This window comes from Ovis aries, chromosome 2 (assembly GCF_016772045.2).
Source record: "Ovis aries strain OAR_USU_Benz2616 breed Rambouillet chromosome 2, ARS-UI_Ramb_v3.0, whole genome shotgun sequence".
Lineage (NCBI taxonomy): Eukaryota > Metazoa > Chordata > Mammalia > Artiodactyla > Bovidae > Ovis > Ovis aries.
This window is the reverse complement of record NC_056055.1, coordinates 121945091-121967434: the sequence shown is the minus strand read 5'-3', so window position 1 is coordinate 121967434 and position 22344 is coordinate 121945091. Positions and strand designations below refer to the sequence as shown.

At 35.3% G+C, this 22344-nt stretch overlaps 1 protein-coding gene across 1 annotated transcript in view; it reads right to left on the bottom strand.

Annotated features, from left to right (window-relative positions):
- TFPI (tissue factor pathway inhibitor) overlaps nucleotides 1-22344 on the bottom strand; it is an 87857-nt gene that overhangs the window by 2572 nt on the left and 62941 nt on the right. Inside the window, exons 5-7 of the mRNA XM_004005355.6 lie at nucleotides 19231-19407; nucleotides 17623-17673; nucleotides 680-859 (exon numbers count right to left, since the gene is read on the bottom strand). Coding sequence (XP_004005404.3) covers nucleotides 680-859; nucleotides 17623-17673; nucleotides 19231-19407 — 408 coding nt within the window. The remainder of the gene's footprint in view (nucleotides 1-679; nucleotides 860-17622; nucleotides 17674-19230; nucleotides 19408-22344) is intronic.

Genomic DNA, 22344 nt, shown 5'->3' with positions numbered 1-22344 from the left:
ATTAATGCTTCTTTTATTAAAGTGGACATGTGGCTGTAACATGACTGAGTGGAGTTATAGATGATTTTATTTACATATTAACACTCTATAAATGGGCTTCCCAGGTGACGTTAGCAGTAAGAGTCCACCTGCAAATGCAGGAGACTTAAGAAACGTGGTTTGATCCCTGGGTTGTGAAGCTCCCCTGGAGGAGGGCATAGCAACCCACTCCAGTATTCTTGTCTGGAAAATCCCATGGACAGAGGAGCCTGGTGGCTACGGTCCACGGGGTCATGAAGAGGTGGACATGACTAAAGTGATTTAGCATGCACACAACTCTATAAATATGGACCATTTTTATTTTCAGAAGAAAATAAATATATTATATTTCTATGCACTGGAAAGCTTAAAGATATTTTGGTATAATGCTGTAAAATGAAAGCTTAGTGTATAAACATTAAAAAAATAAAATGTTTTGTTTAAATTTCTCTGGGGGAGGAAGATACATTGAAAGGAACTGTAGTTAACGTATCTGGCAATATTATTAAAATGTAGTTGAGAAGACACAGTTAAATGAAAATACTGTTTCTTATCATAAATAAAACTAATTTCATACTTTCCCAGATTAAAATTCATTCATGATTTCAATACAATTATTATCTTAAACAGTAGTGAATTAATGGGAGAATGCCCTCTATACCTCTTTCACAAGCCCTAAAACATGCTTTTCTAGAGGTAAAATTGTTCTCATTCCCTCCACATCCACTGTACTCAAATGTGTGGCATTTCCCAATGACTGAATCGTAGTAGAATCTGGTCACATTGGCTCGACACAATCCCCTATCTGCTGGGGTCAGACACCAGTAGGGGCGATTAAATTCTGAAAAGATAAGAAAACATAGTAAGTCATATAGAATAGTTAGTCTGAAACTTTCATATTTATTGTTTGTAGATTAGTCTTATTAGGCATGTTTATGTGAAACAGTAATCTGAATGAATAACATAAAATTCATATATTTCAATTCCAGGAAAATGCTTAGCCAGTCTCCAAGCATTCACTCTACTGAGACCTTTCTCCAGTAAATATGAAAGTAGGTACATCTGTTAAAGAAAAGTGCCAGGATTACTCTTTATCTGATGAAACTAGTTTTACATAATATAAACAACCACTATTCAACAATTTAATTGAAGAAAATTTATTAACCATATCCATTTAAAAAATTATGATTGCTTATATATCATTTGTTCATGAGTATTCAACTTCACAAATAAAGTCGTGATGAGCAAAAACTTTACTCACCGTATGAAACAAACAGAAGATAGGGAAGAGGTCATTCCCCGACCAAATAACATACGACAATTTAAAGCACAGGGATTCAGGTACAGCAAATTCTAACCTTAAGCTTTGGAAAGTGAACCCAGATGATTTGGCTTAGTAATAAGTTTTTTTTTGTGTGTGAATTAAACCAGCAGTTCTAGATGAGTTAGATATTTTTGCAAAGGAAGGAATATTGGTGAAGGCAGGTAAGATCACACATTTACAGGTTTAAACCAGACAGATGGGCTAGTCTGTCAATGGGACCAACCACTTTCAAAAATAGACAAAAAAAAATACAGCTAGGGTAATGAAAGGATTGCTCATGTCCTTATGACAAAGCATAAAAATGGTTTCAGCCTGATGATAGTTTTCAGCTCCTTCTGGAATTCCTGTCAGTGAGGGAAAACTGGCAGTCTTTTTAGCTGTAGAGCTAAACTGCTTGATATTATTAGTAAACCAAAACTGTAGATAATTTGGTGGAAGCCCAGGAATCAATATAGCAAGACACGGTACAGCAAATGCAGATGAAGAGGATATGCTGAATGTACAATATTGGCAGAAAATAGAACTTTGAGGAATTCAGTAGCAAAGAAGGCAAAGAGTTTGCACAAAAAGCAAGAACTGGTTTGATGGCAAGTGAACCCCAGGGGAACGGACTAAAAAATAAATAAAATAATCTGAGAAAAAAAGTGAAAAAAATCTTAAATTGATAAGCAAAATTTTATAACCTCCTAACTTCTAGATACGTAAATAAAGATTAGAGTATCTAGATATAATATCTCATGTAAAAGAGAAATTCTTGAAAATATGAGAGAAGTATTGAAAATATTATGGAAAGAATTTCTGATAAACACTTTAGAAAGGTGACATTTTGTGTCAAAATCCGAGAACTGAAATCAGATTAAAACTGTATTACTTAATCTTTAAGTAGGTGTATAGATACTGATTTAAAAGAAACTCCTGAGATTTTGTAAAAAAAACTTGACTAAAAATCACGTAGTCTAATTTATGTTTTGCCTCACCCCATTTAGGGATTATAGAGCATTATTACTACCATCTTAAAATGAAATTAAAATGTACTTGGTGAGAATGTGTGCTTAATTTTCTGAAAATGTTGAGGTCTTTTTTCTCCAAAAATGGTTAATGTAAGAGGAATTTTGTAATAGCCTAGGAGAGATATGCTGTAATTGAGCCCAATATTGTGTGAAAGCTTTTCCAGTGGGTGAGTTGTGGATTCTCATCAGTCCATAGCCAAGAATATAACATAGTTATCAATTGCCATTGCTTCTAATTCCATGACCTTCTAAAATTATCATCCATGCTCAGAAACAAATGAAATACCCCACAAGCAGTTAGCCTGATTTGAGAAACAGAGAAAACAGAAGAAATTGCTATTCTTTTAAATATTATTCTCAAAAAGCAGCCACAGATGCCTCATAGTAGATGTGTAAGTAAGTATCATGGTATGATTTATACATCTATTTCACTTTAGCATTTTGTACACAAAATATATTAGCCCACAATAAGTTGAAAATAATAACATATACATATATTGTAGATATCCTTGTAGTATACTTCTTCACAAATGTTACTTATTATGTCTTAATAGCAGTGCTCTAAAGCTTCTTATTCCAGGACAGACAGAAATTTCTGATTACAGGGAACAAATCATCTCTTTCTGCCAAATACACAACCTAAAGTAAAACTGGCCCCATAACAAAATCAGTGTTATTTCAAAGTGAGGACAAATTGGCATAGTATATCTGGGGCTATAGTTCCTAGATTAAGGGTAACAAGGGATGTGCCTCTGCTATCATAGACCAGGAGCCTGGAACATCACTTGAAAGCTAGAACCAAAACAGTCTCTCCACTGGGATCAGAAACCATGGGGTGTCTATGGCCATACCACCCAGAACACGCCTGGTCTTATCTGAAACCATGGAGCATATACCACAGTTTTGGTGGAGAGACATACTCCTCTGTCTTCCTTTAGTCACCCAGTCTTCCAACAGTTTGCCACTGACCAAACTACTCAGAAACCAAGGGAAAGAGCAAGAATAGTGCAAGGGATAAGTTTGAAAGCAAACAAACAGGTGACAGTACAGATTCATCAAAGAGTTTCACCAGCTGCTGAACTGCCCCAAGCATCAGATTACCTCTGCCTGAAACTCTTTGTGACTTCTGAATCAGAGGCTATGTGGAATGCTGCTTCTGACAGTCTGGGATCTGGTGTGCAGACTTAACTGTCTATCTTACCACATAGCAGCTCCCACTCAGAAAGTATTTCTCCATGACTGATCTGATCTGATATCATTTGTTTGTCCTATTTTAATCACTATCTAAACAGATCATCAGACTCAACTCACATTTGACCCAGGTTAATATAGAGAGATGATAACATTTTGATAGGGAGTTATAGCTTGGCATTAATCACTAAAAAGGCTGTATTGGGTAAGCCAAAGATTTCTTTTTCTTTTTCATTTGGGTTTTTGTATAATATCTTATGCAAAACCTCAAATGAACTTTTTGGCCAACTCAACATTTCAAATTTTTTAAAAGATTATGTTTTTAATAATGCAATAAATCACCATCAGTTGGGAAGTTTTTAAAGGACATTACTCTTCAGAAACATGAATTATACCCAATACATAAATTATTTCTCCTAAAATCATTTAAGCTTGATGCAGTTAAGACTATCATTGAATTAATCTAGTATAAAAAACAGAATTTAAAAAATGAAGCAGATGGTTTCTCATGGACATTATAGCTCCAGATTTACTGAGTCCTTGAGTATCATCTGATTCAATCTCTAAAGGTGAAGAAATAGAAAATTTTGTTCCCTTTCAAGAGATAAACTTGACTATTTTCAATTAACATATTTATTCTAGATAAACACAAGGCACTCACCTATTCAAAATACAGATTTTGATATCTACAATGAAAGAAAATATAAAGGTTTTGAAGTAGTTGCACAATGTGATATTTTGGTCTAGATTATAATTTGTGGAAATTTAAGATTGAATAAAAGACACTAACCTGACTTCTGTTAATTTTCAAAGGGAATTTAATAACAAAATGCACTGTCTTGACTTCACCATTAATAACGAGTTGGATAGCTTCCATTTAGAGGGTCTATGATAGATTTCAGAATTCAGAATAAATTCATATTCTGCCAGGAATTGCAATTGATATAGCATGACTGCTAAACTATAAGATGATACTCCAAAAGCCAGTTTTATATGTAAACTGGCTTATGAAATAGCTTTAAAATTTATACAGTAAACCTTTAACTTTATACTTACATTAATCCTTATGTAGAGTCTCTCTTTCTGCATTATTTTCAGTTCAGTTCAGTCATTCAGTCATGTCCCACTCTTTGCGACCCCATGAACTGCAGCACGCTAGGCCTCCCTGTCCATCACCAAGTCCCGGAGTCCACCCAAACCCATGTCCATTGAGTCGGTGATGCCATACAACTATCTAATCCTCTGTCGTCCCCCTCTATTTCTACCCACAATCTTTCCCAGCATCAGGGTCTTTTCAAATGAGTCAGCTGTTCACAAAGTATTGGAGTTTCAGCTTCAATGTCAGTCCTTCCAGTGAACCCCCAGGACTGATCTCCTTTAGGATGGACTGGTTGGATCTCCTTGCAGTCCAAGGGACTTTCAAGAGTCTTCTCCAACACGACAGTTCAAAAGCATCAATTCTTTGGGGCTCAGCTTTCTTTATAGTCCAACTCTCACATCCATACATGACTACTGGAAAAACCATAGCCTTGACTACATGGAACTTTGTTGACAAAGTAATGTCTCTGCTTTTTAATATGCTGTCTAGTTTGGTCATAACTTTCCTTTCAAGGAGTAAGCGTCTTTTAATTTCATGGCTGCAATACCATCTGGAGTGATTTTGGAGCCCAGAAAAATAAAGTCAGCCACTGTTTCCACTGTTTCCCCACCTATTTGGATTGAAGTGATGGGACTGGATGCCATGATCTTCGTTTTCTGAATGTTGAGCTTTAAGCCAACATTTTCACTCTCCTCTTTCACTTTCATCAAGAGGCTCTTTGGTTCTTCTTCACTTTCTGCCGTAAGGGTGGTGTCATCTGAATATCTGAGGTTATTGATATTTCTCCCAGCAATCTTGATTCCAGTTTGGGGTTCCTCCAGCCCAGCGTTTCTCATGATGTACTCTGTGTATAAGTTAAATAAGCAGGATGATAATATACAGCCTTGACATGCTCTTTTTCCTATTTGGAACCAGTCTGTTGTTCCATGTCCACTTCTAACTGTTGCTTCCTGACCCACATATAGGTTTCTCAAGAGGCAGATCAGGTGGTCCGGTATTCCCAGCTCTTTCAGAATTTTCCAGTTTATTGTGATCCACACAGTCAAAGGCTTTGGCATAGTCAATAAAGCAGACATAGATGTTTTTCTGGAACTCTCTTGCTTTTTTGATGATCCATCAGATGTTGGCAATTTGATCTCTAGTTCCTCTGCCTTTTCTAAAACCAGCTTGAACATCGGGAAGTTCACAGTTCACATATTGTTGAAGCCTGGCTTGGAGAATTTTGAACATTACTTTACTAGCGTATGAGATGAGTGCAATTGTGTGGTAGTTTGAGCATTCTTTGGCATTGGAATGAAAACTGACATTTTCCAGTCCTCTGGTCCCTGCTGAGTTTTCCAAATTTGCTGGCATATTGAGTGCATCACTTTCACAGCATCATCCTTCAGGATTTGAAATAGCTCAACTGGAATTCCATCACCTCCACTAGCTTTAGTTCATAGTGACGCTTTCTAAGGCCCACTTGACTTCACATACCAGGATGTCTGGCTCTAGGTGAGTGATCACATCATCGTGACTATCTGGGTCATGAATATCTTTTTTGTACAGTTCTTCCGTGTATTCTTGCCACCTCTTCTTAATATCTTCTGCTTCTGTTAGGTCCATACCATTTCTGTCCTTTATTGAGCCCATCTCTGCATGAAATGTTCCCTTGCTATCTCTAGTTTTCTTGAAGAGATCTCGAGCCTTTCCTATTCATTTATTTTCTTCTATTTCTTTGCATTGATCACTGAGGAAGGCTTTGTTATCTCTCCTTGCTGTTCTTTGGAACTCTGCATTCAGATGCTTATATCTTTCCTTTTCTCCTTTGTTTTTTGCTTCCCTTCTTTTCACAGTTATGTCAAGGCCTCCTCAGACAGCCATTTTTCTTCTTACATTTCTTTTTCTTGGGGATGGTCTTGATTCCTGTCTCCTGTAATGTCATGCACCTCTGTCCATAGTTCATCAGGCACTCTGTCTATCAGATATAGTCCCTTAATTCTATTTCTCATTTCCATTGTATAGTCATAAGGGATTTGATTTAGGTCATACCTGAATGGTCTAGTGGTTTTCCCCACTTTCTTCAATTTGAGTCTGAATTTGGTAATAAGGAGTTCATGATCTGAGCCACAGTCAGCTCCCGGTCTTGTTTTTGCTGACTGTATATCGCTTCTCCATCTTTGGCTGCAAAGAATATAATCAATCTGATTTTGGTGTTCACCATCTAGTGATGTCCATGTGTACTATTTACATGCCTATATTGATTCTATTTTACCAACCAACTTAAGTTTTAGGAACCACCTCATCACTTGTTGAAGAAATTTCTTTTTGTCTTCTGGGATTGTTTCATGGAACTGAATACCAAATCATTCCTTTGAACAGCAAATTCAGACTAAATTTGCAAGTCCTTTAATGCTAACATATTTGATTTTATGATATAGACATTAAAAATGACTGAACATATAAAAACATATAAACAGGATAAAAGAGGCAATTATTATCTATCTTTATACATAAAACAAATTCAACCATGTATGTGTCAGCTGAATCCAGTAGGAGACATGAAAAAGAGCAGAGTATAAGAGAACCCTAACCACAGCAGTTAGAGCAGCAATGGCTAAAATTAAGCACCAGAGTGAATGTGGGTTGGAGACAGATAGGGAGAAGGCAAATTCTATTATTTCTAGATTAGTTGACTTAGAAGATAGAATGTTTTCTAATGTATTTTGAAATGTAATTAGATTATAAAATATAGTCAATAGCTTCCAAATTTGTAATTTGGTAATCATGGCTTTATTTCAATGTGGCTTTACTTTAGAAAATGGCTTCCCAGGTGGCATAGTGTTAAAAGAATCTGCCTGCTAATGCAGGAGACTCAGCAGACACAGATTCGATCCCTGGGTCGGGAAGATCCCCTGGAGGAAGAAATGGCAACCCACTCCAGTATTCTTGCCTGGAAAATTTCATGGACAGAGGAGCCAGCCAGGCTATAGTCCATGGAGTCACAAAGAGTCTGACATGGCTGAGCAACTGAACATCATACTTCAGAAAATTTCTCTGAACGAAGACAGAATTGTGAACTATGCCTGTTGATTAGCTAGCATCTAGGCAAACAAGTCCAAGATGTTAGAAGATAAAACCCAAGTTTTGAGAAGACAGAAAATTTTAATTTTTACATTCTTCAATGGAAGTACAACATCAAGACTTTGTCCTCCCTTAACACTTGTTCAGGTCTCTGAGCATATAGTAGACACTGAAAACATCTACATATGCCCCTACTTTCCAGGCATGCCAATAAAGGACAAAACCACCCTCTGTTTACTATTATTAGACTCCCAGACTGCATGACAAATCCTCATATAGGAGGCACTCAGTAGGTGGAACTGAACCAAAATTTAAACGTTAACAAATCCGTACCTCAAGTCATAAGATTAAGTTGGAAACAAGTTTTGATATTCCTTTGATTAGAAAGAAGACCCAAAGACATAAAACATATATTGGTGTTTTATAATTATGTTAGAATTTTACAAATGCTTTATGTTATTTCAGGTAATCATAGTATTAAGTATATTAAATGAAGAAACTTCAAGGTTACATACTTTAATTGTATTAAAAATTATTATAAAATATAATACAAATGTGATAAAATGTATACAAATGGTATCCCTGATTATTTTATTTTTTTCCCAGCTGTAAACCTCTGTTGATCCTGGATAATCACAGATACCATTATCATAAAAAACTTAAACATTAATGCCTTTGAGTTATTTGTGCTAAATACTGAGTTTAGTCATCACAATCTTCACAAAAATTTTATGAGATATTACTCTTCACATATAACAAATGAGGAGCTTGAGGCTGAGAGTGGTATAATTTTTTTCAAGGCCAGAGGCAGAGTCTGCAAATAGAACTGGAATTTAAACTCACATTTTTCTGCCCATAAAGCCAATGCACTTAATGGCTACGGTATGTCATAGAAAAACTCTAAAAACTAACTAGGAAATAAAAATAATTGAGCAAAGATATTTTAATTATTATCAGGTAAAATGAAAGTAGTCACAAGTTCCCCTTTATATTTGAGTCTCAAAGTCTGTCTTCTTTGAAGCTCAGGTTCAGAGTATTGTAGATGCTTCTTACCCTCAGTTATATGAATGGATTTGGAATTTAATAAGTCTGAACAGGAGAAAGATACCTAACAAAGCAGGTTTATCAAACAAGAAGGCCAAAATTTTTGGAAGTAACATTCTGAGTCAAACAGCATACAGAGAGCTCGAATATTTGAAGGGCAAGAATTATTGGGTTGTGATGTTCAACCTGGGCAGATTCTAGAATTAGACCAACGTTTTAGGATTTCATGCCCTCTCTGATCATATCTGCACTAGTCAGTCACATTTATTTAGTAGAATTAATAGGTGATAAACTAGAAAGCTCATTCTTCTAAGTCCCTAGGAAAGATAAATTTGAGATTCCCCTACACTACACATGTTATATCAATGCTTTTCAGGCTCCTTCCTGTAAAGATTGTCCAGCATTCAAATACAAAAAGGGCAGTAAAAGAACACACAACCTAGAATGGCACAAGCTTTCTATCCTGCTCCTATTTCATTCCTAACCTGTTCTATAGCAGTCCATACCAAAATCATGTTATAGAGATTTTTCCCTATTAGCAAAAAACATGTGCCATTAAATAAATCAATTAGTATTATTAATTTATGTTTTATTGTTTATTATCATTACAATTTATTTGTAGTTTGTATTGTATTTATATGTGAATGATATTTCAGATGTTCAAGCTGGATTTAGAAAAGGCAGAGGAACCAGAGATCAAATTGCCAACATCCACTGGATCATCAAAAAAGCAACAGAGTTCCAGAAAAACATATACTCTTGCTTTATTGACTACACCAAAGCCTTTGAATGTGTAGATCACAACAAACTGTGGAAAATTCTGAAAGAGATGGGAATATCAGACCACCTGACCTGCCTCCTGAGACATCTGTATGCAGGTCAAGAAGCAACAGTTAGAGCTGGGCATGGAACAATAGACTGGTTCCAAATCAGGAAAGAAGTACATCAAGGCTATATATTGTCATACTGTGTATTTAACTTTTATGCAGAGTACATCATGAGGAATGCTGGGCTGGATGAAGCACAAGCTGGAATCAAGAATGCCAGGAGAAATATCAATAACCCCCAGATACACAGATGACATCATCCTTATGGCAGAAAATGAAGAACTAAAGAGTCTCTTAATGAAAGTGAAAGAAGAGAATGAAAAAGTTGGCTTAAAGCTCAACATTCAGAGAACTAAGATCAAGGCGTCTGGTCCCATCACTTCATGGCAGATAGATGGGGAAATAATGGAAACTGTGACAGACTTTATCTTTTTGGGCTCCAAAATCACTGCAGATAGTGACTGCAGCCATGTAATTAAAAGACACTTCCTCCTTGGAAGAAAAGCAATGATCCACCTCCTGCTGCTACTGCTGCTAAGTAACTTCAGTCGTGTCCGACTCTGTGCGACCCCAGAGACGGCAGCCCACCAGGCTCCATCATCCCTAGGATTCTCTAGGCAAGAATACTGGAGTGGGTTGCCATTTCCTTCTCCAATGCATGAAAGTGAAAAGTCAAAGTAAAGTCACTCAGTCGTGTCTGACTCTTAGCGACCCCATGGACTACAGCCTACCAGGCTCCTCCATCCATGGGATTTTCCAGGCAAGAGTACTCAGTATTAAAAAGCAGAGACATTACTTTGACAACAAAGGTCCATTTAGTCAAAACTATGGTTTTTCCAGCAGTCATGTATAGGTGTGAGAGTTGGACTATAAAGAAAGCTGAGCACCAAAGAATCAATGCTTTTGAACTGTGGTGTTGGAGAAGACTCTTGAGAGTCCCTTGGACTGCAAGGAGATCCAACCAGTCAATTCTAAAGGAAATCAGCTCTGAATATTCACTGGACAGACTGATGCTGAAGCTGAAACTCCAATACTTTGGCCACTTGATGCCAAGAAATGACTCACTTGAAAAGACCCTCTTGCTGGGAAAGATTAAAGGCAGGGGAAGAATGGGATGACAGAGGGTGAGAAGGTTGGATGACATCACCAACATGATGGACATGAGTTTGAGTAGGCTCCGGGAGTTGGTGATGGACAAGGAGGCCTGGTGAGCTGCTATCCATGGGGCCGCAAAGAGTTGGACACAACTGAGCAACTGAAGTGAACTGAAGCTTGATTGAGAGTTGTATAATGGTCACATGCCTAAGAAATGTATTCCTACCATTTTACTTGTTCATACAAAATTAATATTCACAAAATGGAGGTCTGTGAATTTTCTCTTTTAAAGGCATCTGTAACACTTCTCTGGAGGAATCTTACAATAAAATCTTATGATAAAAAAAAAAAATTATCCTTGTTGAAACCAGGGATGGGCCAGGAAGAAAAGGATTGGCAAAAAGTAGTCCATGGTCACCTAGGGTGACTGTGTTTGGATGGCCGCCATCTTGGCAGAGATGCGGTGCTACATTTTTACTTCTCACTTCGCTCCTGCCAGGAAGCGGGAGGTCTGATGGACACTTACCACAAGTTTTTATCTATTTTTGTAAAACCAGCTCAATGGCATCAGATTCATCATGTAGACATGTTTAGATTATGAGGGAAGTTTCTGTGTCTTTTGATATGAGAACGCCATATGAAAAATAAGATATTTCTTTGGGACTATGGATATGAGTTGTTGATTGGGGTTTTCAAGAGTTGTTGACAGTGCTTAATGATTAACTGTGGTATACAGCTACGTGCAATAAATCTTTGTTTGATGGGGATTATTTTCTTTCCAAAGAGTCTATGGTTGTAATATTTTTCTTTATATAATCAAATTTTCAACAAAAGGCCAAATAGATGACAAAATTATCTTTCAAATATTAAATTGACTATATAAGTAATGGTATTTGGTGTCAGGCAGGCAATTTGTGAGTGTAATACCTCTTCCAGAAGGCTAATAAGAAGCAAAAAATATTTAAAAGATCTATGTGTTGTGTGTTTCTTTTCTACAAATTTTTTTTCACAGATATATATATATATGGAATCTGGCACTATGTCATACGATGAATACAGTCAGGAGAGAGACAGAGTTCCAGGGACCCCAATGGCCTTCAGAATACCACCCAGTCCCTCTCCCTCGACTGGAGGCTGCCAGGAAGCAACATGGGACTAGGTCAGGTATAGAGATATTCCTTTCCTCGGCCAGACAACAAGTATCAGACTGGGTTGGCAATAGTCTTTCAAAATATATTCAAAGATTTTTTTTTTTTTCCCCAAAATATCATGTAACTGGAGTAGTCCTAAGACAGCTCTTTACAGTTGATATACAGAAGAATGTCAGCTATGAAAAGCGGGATAATTTATTTTTTTCATGAATGAGTCAGGTCTACTCAAAAGGTTCAGAACCAATAGAAATACTTGAAAACATTAGTTTTTCTTTGCTATTTAGACATTTACCAAAGAGATATATGGAGAGGAATATATTAACTCTCTCTGTATAAATATCAAACGTTATTAACAGTACAAATGTTATTAATGGTACAGAATGGAAGGCATCTGTACACATGCCATATAAATATTAAAGAAATATCAAAAGCACAATTATCAGCATGTGCATAAAATGGTATATAATCCTAGAATGAGCATGGGGCGTGAATGCTGACAATGTTCAAAAACACATCAGTAAGTGTGATCAGCATTCTTCTAACCATCATTTGTTCTTTCTGTTGTAAATGTGGATTACAAAATAAATAAATAAAAATATATAAGTCATTTCTCCAGTGCCTAACAGTGGGATAAACACCAGAGGAAGGGAGTCTACAAAATACAAATCCATTGTTTCTTCCTTTAAAAAAACTTGCCATCTAGTCAGTAAGTCGGAGCTAACACAAAAATCAATTTAATGATTAAATGAATCAAAATAAAAAGCCAATGGGGAGAGAGAGGAAGTCTTCCTTATGGAAGGGGAAAAAACTGAAGGCAGGAGGAGAAGGGGATGACAGAGGGAGGATAAGATGGTTGGGTGTCATCACCGACTCAATGGGCATGAGTTTGAGCAAGCTCTGGGTGTTGGCGATGGACAGGGAAGCCTGGTGTGCTGCGGTCCATGGGGTCACAGAGTCAGACACCACTGAGCGACTGAACTGAACGGAATGGTCTATAACGTCTGGTTTGCCTGAGATAGCACTGGTTCATAGTTATTTTTTCGGTATATAATATTCCAACATGTATATGATTTTTGAAAAATTCTAATACACTTTAAAATAAAACTATTAAAAAAATAAATAAAATAAAATAAAACTATTTATCTGCAAAAATCAGAATCCTAACTTTCTATCTATAAATATATATTGTAAATAAATAAATGAGTTTTAGCACCCTACTTTCATTAGCACCCCAGTTTGGATGACATATGATTGCTGAGGTAATCTGAACATCAAGGAACAATAGTCTGAACAAAATAGGTAAGATTGAAAATGGAAAAGATGAGAATGGTCATTTCATCACAGAAAGTCATAAAATTTAATGACTGACTAGGAGAGAAGTGATCAAAAGTGATTATCAAATGCTCAACCATTAATAAATGGGAAAATGACAGCAGAACTCTGAAAATCTATAAAGTTGGAAATATTATAAAATGTAAAGAAAAAATTACTCAAAATTCTTTTGTCCCAAAGCCCCACAATACTTCATACCAGTATTCTTTGTTTCTAGGAAACACATTTGAACTGTTTAAGTTTCCATATATGTATTAATTTAGTTCTACTGTAAATTCTCTTTTAAAGTTGATTATCATTTTATTATAGTATATGTGCTGAAGCACTTTATCTGAATAATTAGAGATTTTATCAGTGGCTGAAGTATCACCTTTTCCTGCAAATGGGAACTTACAAAGAGTTGTTTTAAAGGTGAGAAACTAAGGCCTGGGAATTAAGGCTTGTATTGCTCTGAATCATATGGGTTAAAAATGATGAATCTTATTTACATAGCACTGAAGAGGTATCAGCCACTGTCCTAAGCAAGCTATGTATAGTGAATGATTTCACCTCACAATGAAGCCTATGAGGTAAGCACTATATTACTACCATCCTCTTTTTGTAGTAGGAAAAAGTAAGGTTCAGAGAGGTTAAGAGTTATTTTAAGGTTGCACAGGTGGTAAGTGGAAGAAACGGGATTTGAGCCCATGTCTTCAGACGCAGAGTCATTTCTCTTATCCACTATATTATAGTGCCAATCACACCAAGAAAGTCAAGAAGCAATTGTGACAGTCTTTCATCCTGAAGATCATACACAGAACTGCATACATTTAGAGAGATTGTGTTAGAATTATTTCTCTCCTGCATGTACGGAGGATACATTTTTTGTAACTACAAGGAGATCCTCATAATTCAGAACAATAAATCAAACTCAAATAATTTTCTCTCACTTGTGCACAGGGGCATGCTTACAAAACATTTATAAAAACCTCTTTAAGGAAGAGCATGTTTCAATCTTTGAGGTCACCAGTGTAGCCTATTGGGCTTTCCTGGTGGCTCAGACAGTAAAGAATCTGCTTGCAAAGCAGGAGCCTATTAATATTGAAATACAGAAACGAAAGGAGAAAATTAAACCTCAGTTGTGCTTAATATGGAGAAAGAAATGGCAGCCCACTCCAGTAGTCTTGCCTGGAGAGGCGGGCTACTGTCCATGGGGTCGCAAAGAGTCGGACACAACTGAGCGACTAACACTTGTGCTTAATAAGCATTCAAATATCTTGAGTCAAGAAGGTTCACTGGAAAAAACATATTCTCATGCTAATTAGCAACATTGTGGTTGAGAATAGCAGTCTTAAAAATTACCAAATCATTTTCTAGTAACATTCAGCAATGTTTCTAAAGTGTTTTTCTATCATCATCAGAAAGATAAACATTAAAATTATATTTGCAAATATTTCACTTAACAATTACACAATCTCACTGTATTTTTGGAATATTCAAATACCTAAGAATTGTTTTCAATGACAAAAATTTTAAATGAATGCTATTCTATTTGTATTGTGGGGCATGTTCTATCACTATATGCTGAATCAAAATCTTAAAGGATTTACATCTTTTCAAAAGAATCTAACACTACAGAGAACCTTTTACATTTGCTAAAACCTTCAACAAGGTTTTACTGTAAACATTGAACTGTAGTTTCTTAAATTATTGTAGCATGTATTAATATAATTGCAAGCAGTGATGGATGTAATACTTTTTGATTTGGAATATCAAGAGTGTCTTTATAGACCTCCACAAAGCCTTTTATGAAGGGTTGAGGGAGGGATACTCTATGTTTTGGAAGGGTGGGGGCACAATTGCCTTCCTACACTCTGCTTCTGGATGGGATGGAGGAGGGATTATCTAGGTCTTAAATGATGGAAAGGAACAGCTGCATCTCCACCTGCCTCATCTTGGATGGAGCAGACATGGGATCATGTAGGTTTTAGGAAGATTAGAGGCAGAGCTTCATTGTTATCCTTTACATGTTTAAGCCGCTGGAGAGACATTATTGCAACACCGTTTCATGTTTTAAATTAGGAATGCTGCAAAACAAAAGAGTAAGAGAATGCTCCCAGGAAAAGAGGGTTAGGGGTCAAAATAGCTAGAGGAATTTAGATTTTGAAGCAAATACAAACCCCTCAAAAATAAAATAGTTCTCTAGACAAAAAGGGAGACCATGTGCCCTAATTTTAAATGCAGTTACTATGAAAGAACTATCCCTCAAATGTCTGTTATTTGAAATTAAAAAAATCTCTTAACATTGTTTCCCTTTAAATTTATGGTGTGAATGTTACTGCTTCCTTAGTTAATGATATGCTTTTAAAACCATTAATTTGTTTAATATACTTTTTAATGTGCATCTACATAAAAACTTAGGGAGGACATCTAGCAGATAGTATTTAAAGCATTATTTTCTCACATTTTGCTGTATTTTCCACTTTCTGTTTTTCTAGTATGCCTGCTAAAAATCAAGTATTATACTCCAAGACAAGACCATCTCCTAACCTGCTCTATTCACTTTAATGGTAAATAACTAATGATCTCTATTTGAATTAGTAAAGTAACCCAAACAAAAATAATTGAAACACATTAAAAACTAATTTCACATGTAGATATATTTATCACACGTATCTTTACATTCAATAATATATTTGTTGTTAACTTTCACATCTTTCACAGCAATAAGAGTTAGCGTGCTTTTCAACATGGGATATTTAATTGGATAAAATAAAATGTCACTGAAAGACACAGGGCTGGAAGGACACAAAGAAACAATACAGTGAAATTATTTAATTTCACAGATAAAAAATTAGAAGTACAAAGATACTTAGGATTATCATTATTACAAAGTAGTATTTAAAATTTAGACTCTTTTCATTTGGTACTGAACTCACTGCTCTAAAATTATAAAATCTAAGGACCTGAAAGCATTTTGAATATACTACAGTGTCTAACTCCCTCTGAAATTTTGCATGCCCTTTATGACATCTCAAGCGCTGCTGGAATACTATGTCAGTGCCTACAATTTGGGGGCTTTAGTCCCTGAGGCACTCATCCATTTTTGAAGACCTCTCATTAAAAAGAAACACTTTTACAGAAAGAAATCTGTGCTTTAGATTTCATTCAATAAACCTGATACTTCGGCTGGGTTGAGGGAGATAAGGAACCATGTCCGGGTGTGTGAATAGGGAAGACTGAAACAGAGAGGGCTGAGTGAGGCATGTATAGAATTTAATTCTCCTTTCACAGGACAGTGTTTCAACCACCAAGAGCATATATAACGTTTTCTCTTAGGTCTCACTTCTTACTTTTTCTAGTCCTGCCAAGTCACAGTGTGGGGACCTCTAATGTATTGCATTCAGGGCTGAAACAAGTCCATAGACATAATCAGGTCAATGTAGCTCTATATTCTTCATTCTAGACAAATCAGTCAGTATTACAGTCTCTTAAATCCATCTGGGCAGAAGTTTTGCTTGCTTATTTGTTTTTTTTGTAAAGAAAGATGCTCAAAGACATTCAGAACCACATCTGTTTCTGACACAAAACGGGGGTGGAGACAGTATGTCTCTTTTCACCTTAAAGTTGCAATTTTAATGTCACAGAACTCTTTGAACAATGCAAACTTTACATTTAACAATATTATATGGACTACTTCTAAGCAAAATCTTTAATTTCTGAAAAAGCACATGTGATTTTTTAAATTTAGTAAGGACTTACATTCATCCCATTAACTTCCAACTTTTCAGGTGGTTTCTGTCTAGATATTTGTTGTGTCTGGTTATGTTTCCCAGAATTTTCAGTTCTGCATTTTTGCGGGCATATTTCCTGTATGTTTCTTTAAATTCTACAAATATGTTGACAGGATAGAGTCCAGAAAAAGAGTTCTGCATACCTCCAAAAGAAAAGTCCTTCAGAGTGACTTAACCTTAAGGATGGTTAGTCACCAAATTCCTAATCTCTCCTGTGACTGACACCAGAGACCTCGGCCAATGCTAGGCCCAATTTAAGACCATTCTAGGCTGCCATCGCAAACATTTACAATTAGGCACTGAAGCTGATAACCCCTAGCTATTATGTTACAAGATAAATTTAGCATAGAGTTAAGTATCATGTAAAAGTTTTCATATGATATGTAATCAAAAACCTACTTCAAAGCATACTTTAAAATAGATTAGGAAAATTATCATTTTTCTGGAACTAAAGATCTTAAGCAGTTTTGAATCTCAGTATTCCATCTACTATTATTTCTGAAATAATAGTACTGATATAAATACTGAAATATTCTGTATAAATACTGAAATAAATACTGAAATACTCAGTATTTCATCAGATCTATCATTAAAGAACAAGAGGTATAATTTTCTAAAAAACATAGTTCTCTTACACATTCTTCTATTGTTACCATGATAATATTTTTCTGGCAGTAATTAAAACAGAGTCTTACCAAAGGAGCTGGGTTTCTTGCTAGGTGCATCAACCTGGATTCTATCATTCACTGGAAAACATATATAGCCAATTAAAATAGAAGACATTGTCACAAGCTCATAACTGTACACATAAAACAAAGCACGGAAGTTGTGTTTAAAAAAGTAAACGTCTAGAAATTTTATTTACATTGCTTTGTTAAATTGTGCCTCATGCTCATTCGCTCGGTCACATCTGACTTTTGAGACCCTATGAACTGTAGTCTGCCAGGCTCCTCTGCCCATGGGATTTTTCCAGGCAAAGATACTTGAGTGGGTTGCCATTTCCTCTTTCAGGGGATCTTCCTGACCCAGGGATCAAACCTGAGTCTCCTGCATCTCCTGCGTTGGCAATTGGATTCTTAACCACTGAGCCACCTGGGAAGTAGTGAACAGTGAATCTTTAAACTTTTCTATACATATATCTTATAATATTTCCATGAGTATCTTTGATGTTCTTTGTCAAAACAAAAGGGGGTAACAGTTAATGTTTAAGTCACTCCTTTAATTAATTTTATAGCTAGATAAATCTGATCTTCAGTGGTAGTTTCCAAAGAACCATTTCCCCTCAAATTGTTATACACCTAAGGGATTTTAGCAGTCTTACTCTTGTGCTTAAATTTTACTACAGTATTCTCAGATAGGAAAATTAAATAATCTAACCTACAAATTTTTATTCGATGAAAATAATTTCCACTATAAATTTCTTAGGACTTTCCAGGTGGCGCTGCTGGTAAAGAACCCACCTGCCAATGCAGGAGACATAAGAGACGTGGGTTTGACCCCTGGTTGGGACGATCCTCTGGAGGAAGGCACGGTAACCCATTCCAGTATTCTTCCCTGGAGAATCCCATGGACAGAGGAGCCTGGGGTTTACAGTTTATAGTGTCACAAAGAATTGGACATGACAAAGAATTTAGCACACATAAATTTGCTAATTCTCTATTCCTTAAAAAAAAAAAAAATTAAGATAGTGACTAGGTCCGTCTAGTCAAGGCTATGGTTTTTCCAGTGGTCATGTATGGATGTGAGAGTTGGACTGTGAAGAAGGCTGAGTGCCAAAGAATTGATGCTTTTGAACTGTAGTGTTGGAGAAGACTCTCTTGAGAGTCCCTTGGACTGCAAGGAGATCCAACCAGTCCATTCTGAAGGAGATCAACCCTGGGATTTCTTTGGAAGGAATAATGCTAAAGCTGAAACTCCAGTACTTTGGTCACCTCATGCAAAGAATTGACTCATTGGAAAAGACATGCTGGGAGGGATTGGGGGCAGGAGGAGAAGGGGACGACAGAGGATGAGATGGCTGGATGGCATCACGGACTCGATGGGCGTGAGTCTGAGTGAACTCCGGGAGTTGGTGATGGACAGGGAGGCCTGGCGTGCTGCAATTCATGGGGTCACAGAGTCAGACACGACTGAGTGACTGAACTGAACTGAACTGAATTTATATCAGATTTAGAGTGAATACAATGGATCTTCACTTGCATGGCTGCAACAAAATCTGAGTAACCCTGAACATCCTTTAAGATGTCTTAGTTTAAAAAGAATGCCTATAAAATGAAGTAAAAGGAGATGAGAAATAAACATACATGTGTCTTCACAGGTGTTCTTGCATTCTTCTAGTGATTCAAAATTGTTGAGATTCCCGAGGCACCCACCATATATGAAACGTTCACACTGCTTTGATTGCTTGTTATAAAAATACCTAGTAATATAACCGCGACAGATTCCAACATCTTCTTCCAAAAAGCAGAAATCTGGCTGTTCTAGAAATTATTAAAACATCAGAAAGTAGTATTCTTTTTTTGAATAATTTAATTATGTCAATTAAAAATATAAACAACTGGTTAAGTTGAAGATATTTAAGAAGTACATATGAAAAGATAAAGATAAAAGGTAAAATATAACATTATCCACAACTATATTTTATCTCCTTTGACATTTAGAACAATGTATGTACAACTGTCATACATTGAGTCTATTGGAATTTCAAGTTCTAAATTTCTCAGAGTCAGTTAGCACATTAACTATCAACTCTTTCATAAATTGAGAGAATAAAAGATATTGGGGTTTGATTACCCTTGGTTTGGAAGTGTAAAGTATTATGGCAAAAATTTGGTTTACTTATTTTTGTTAACTTTATGTGCCTCTAAATTTAGGAAAGATCCACAAATTTCATAATTTTCAGATGTGTAATATAATTTTAAAGTATACTGTGCTGCTTCATTATGAATGGCTTCAATTTTTATAAACAGGGAAGTTTTGAGGCAGGGTGGAGTCTTTCACGGCTATACTTAGAAGCTCCTAAATTCTTATTCTGAAATTAATATCTGTATTAGTTATGACATCCTCCACCACTGTGTCTCTTATTTTTCTTCCAGGCATTGGAATGACTCCAAAAGTGCAGAGACAGAAAGGAAATACATGTTCAGGGATTGGAGAGGCTTTTGAAAAAGCCTAATACCCCATCTTTGATAGTGCTCCAATCCAGGCTAAACACAGCTGTCGATAAAAGTTGTGCCACTGTGGTTTACATTACAAACCTTGTTTACATGCATACTCAGAAAGAAAAGCTTCAAATTATTTTCAAAATTATTATGATTGCAAGATATATTGTGCTTGGATTTTCAGGGAAAATCTCCAGCTTCCCCATTTCCTGCCCTCTCTGCTGCTGCCCATAGAGGCAAAAATGAACTGCACAATCTTTTCACATCTTAAAGCATGTTGTATCCATCTCAAGGAAACAATATTCATGAGTGTTTATTTTAAAAAGAACATGTATTTAATAATGTTAATGATTTCTGCAACAGTAGAAAAATCAATCTGCATGAAAAATTATTTTATTAAGTAAAATATACTATTTTAATTAGAGTAAAGTATCTATTTCTATGACTTCTCAAAGTACCAATTTGAAAATTATTTTGTTCACTATTTACTGCCTCTTTATTCTTAAGGTGACTGTTACTATTATTTCCATGGTAACAATTTGTGGTTAAATATGATATATGAAATAAGGAAAAATCCTACTTCCTTAATTTTTTTTAATATGCTATAAGAGAAAGAAAAATATATTTGATCACTAAGTTGAGTTGTTTAGGTCTTAGTATGTAATTCTTATAAAACTTTAAATCATATTAACAAACAATACAAGAATTCTAGCTTAACAAAAGGGAGTAGGTAAAAAAAAATATTGACTATAAAGATGAGAAAATTGTAACAAATTATCCTGAAATGTAATTAAGGAATTATACAACTGGAAGTTGCTATCATTTATGAGACCCCATTGTAGGACAGAATTTTATTTTAGGAATTGATATTGCATACTTGTAAAATTATTCTGCTTAGGCCTATAGCTTAAAATATTTATGATTAAAAATTAAGAAATTCATTCCAGTATTCCTCAGATAAATAAACTTTTAATATTTGTATTGAATCTGTATATACAATTCTTGCTCTAAATTGATGCTCAATTAAAACCTAGAATGCAACTTTAAGCTATATACCACTTCCATAAGCCACATAATTCTCACTCCTAACTTTTGTTCCAAGCTGCAAACTTGATAACTGTCTGAAGCAAAACTTTCTCCCAACGCGGGTTGTAGAGAATCTCCATTGCCTTTGTAATTGTTCTGATGGTGATACTAGGAGGCATATGACAAAGTTAACTTCAAATCAGTAGTATAAAGGTCTTCATTATTGATTAATTTCAGCATCTGATCATTTTTAAATGTGAATAGAATTGATAGCTTTATTCTCTTTCATATATAGTATCAAAATAGAATGAATTTTGAATCATTAAATATAAATTAAGTAGCATAATTTTCTAGTAAATTTCCCTGCATATAATTCTTTTCCTAATTCTACATTTTTGAAAAAAAAATCCTAACAATTAAATATTAAAGATATCATCTCTTACTTGATCGACAAAAAAGCCTAGTTATGATATTACAGATAGGAAGAATTTCATTTAATTGAGGTAGCAAACACTTTTGCAAAAATTAATTCAATATTTACAGAAAGTTATTTTACAACTTGTAAATAAATACATTTACTTATGTTGGTTGTACACTTTGCTGCTGAATTTATTTTATAAATTTTGATTGTAATTCTGGACCATAAACTGTCTTAAACTTATTAATGAGTTGTAGAATTTTTCAGCTCTTTCTCACATAATTAAGCCAAAGTCAGTAAAACTAAAATTCGCTTTGAATTGTGTAGCTCTTTGATGTCTTAAGGCTTTCCTGCTGGCTCACTTTCTTCCATTTTCATGTAATGAGTTAAATAATTTCATCCTTTTGTTCAATATTTTCTCATTCCTATGTAAATGCTGTGAATGGTAATTGAGCAAAGTCATTTTCTAGACCTTTATTAAAACAAAGCATGTCTTTCTTATTGAAACATATTCACCAAAATGTAATTATTTTTAGTTAAAAACTGTAAGTAAAATTATTTAAATCCCCAAATTAAAAATATGTAAACACTAAATAATGTTGACAGAAGCAATTATTTCTTGTTAAATATCTCCACATATTTTTGCATGTAGATTTTGACAACTCAAAGGCATATCTACTCAGGAGAATACTGAATGAAACTTGCTAGAGCCACACAGTGCTGAGGTTATCAACGGATTAGATATCTAAGAACTAAAGAAAGAACAGCAACATCTAAATCACTATTTGGGAGATGTTAGAATAGCATGTGCA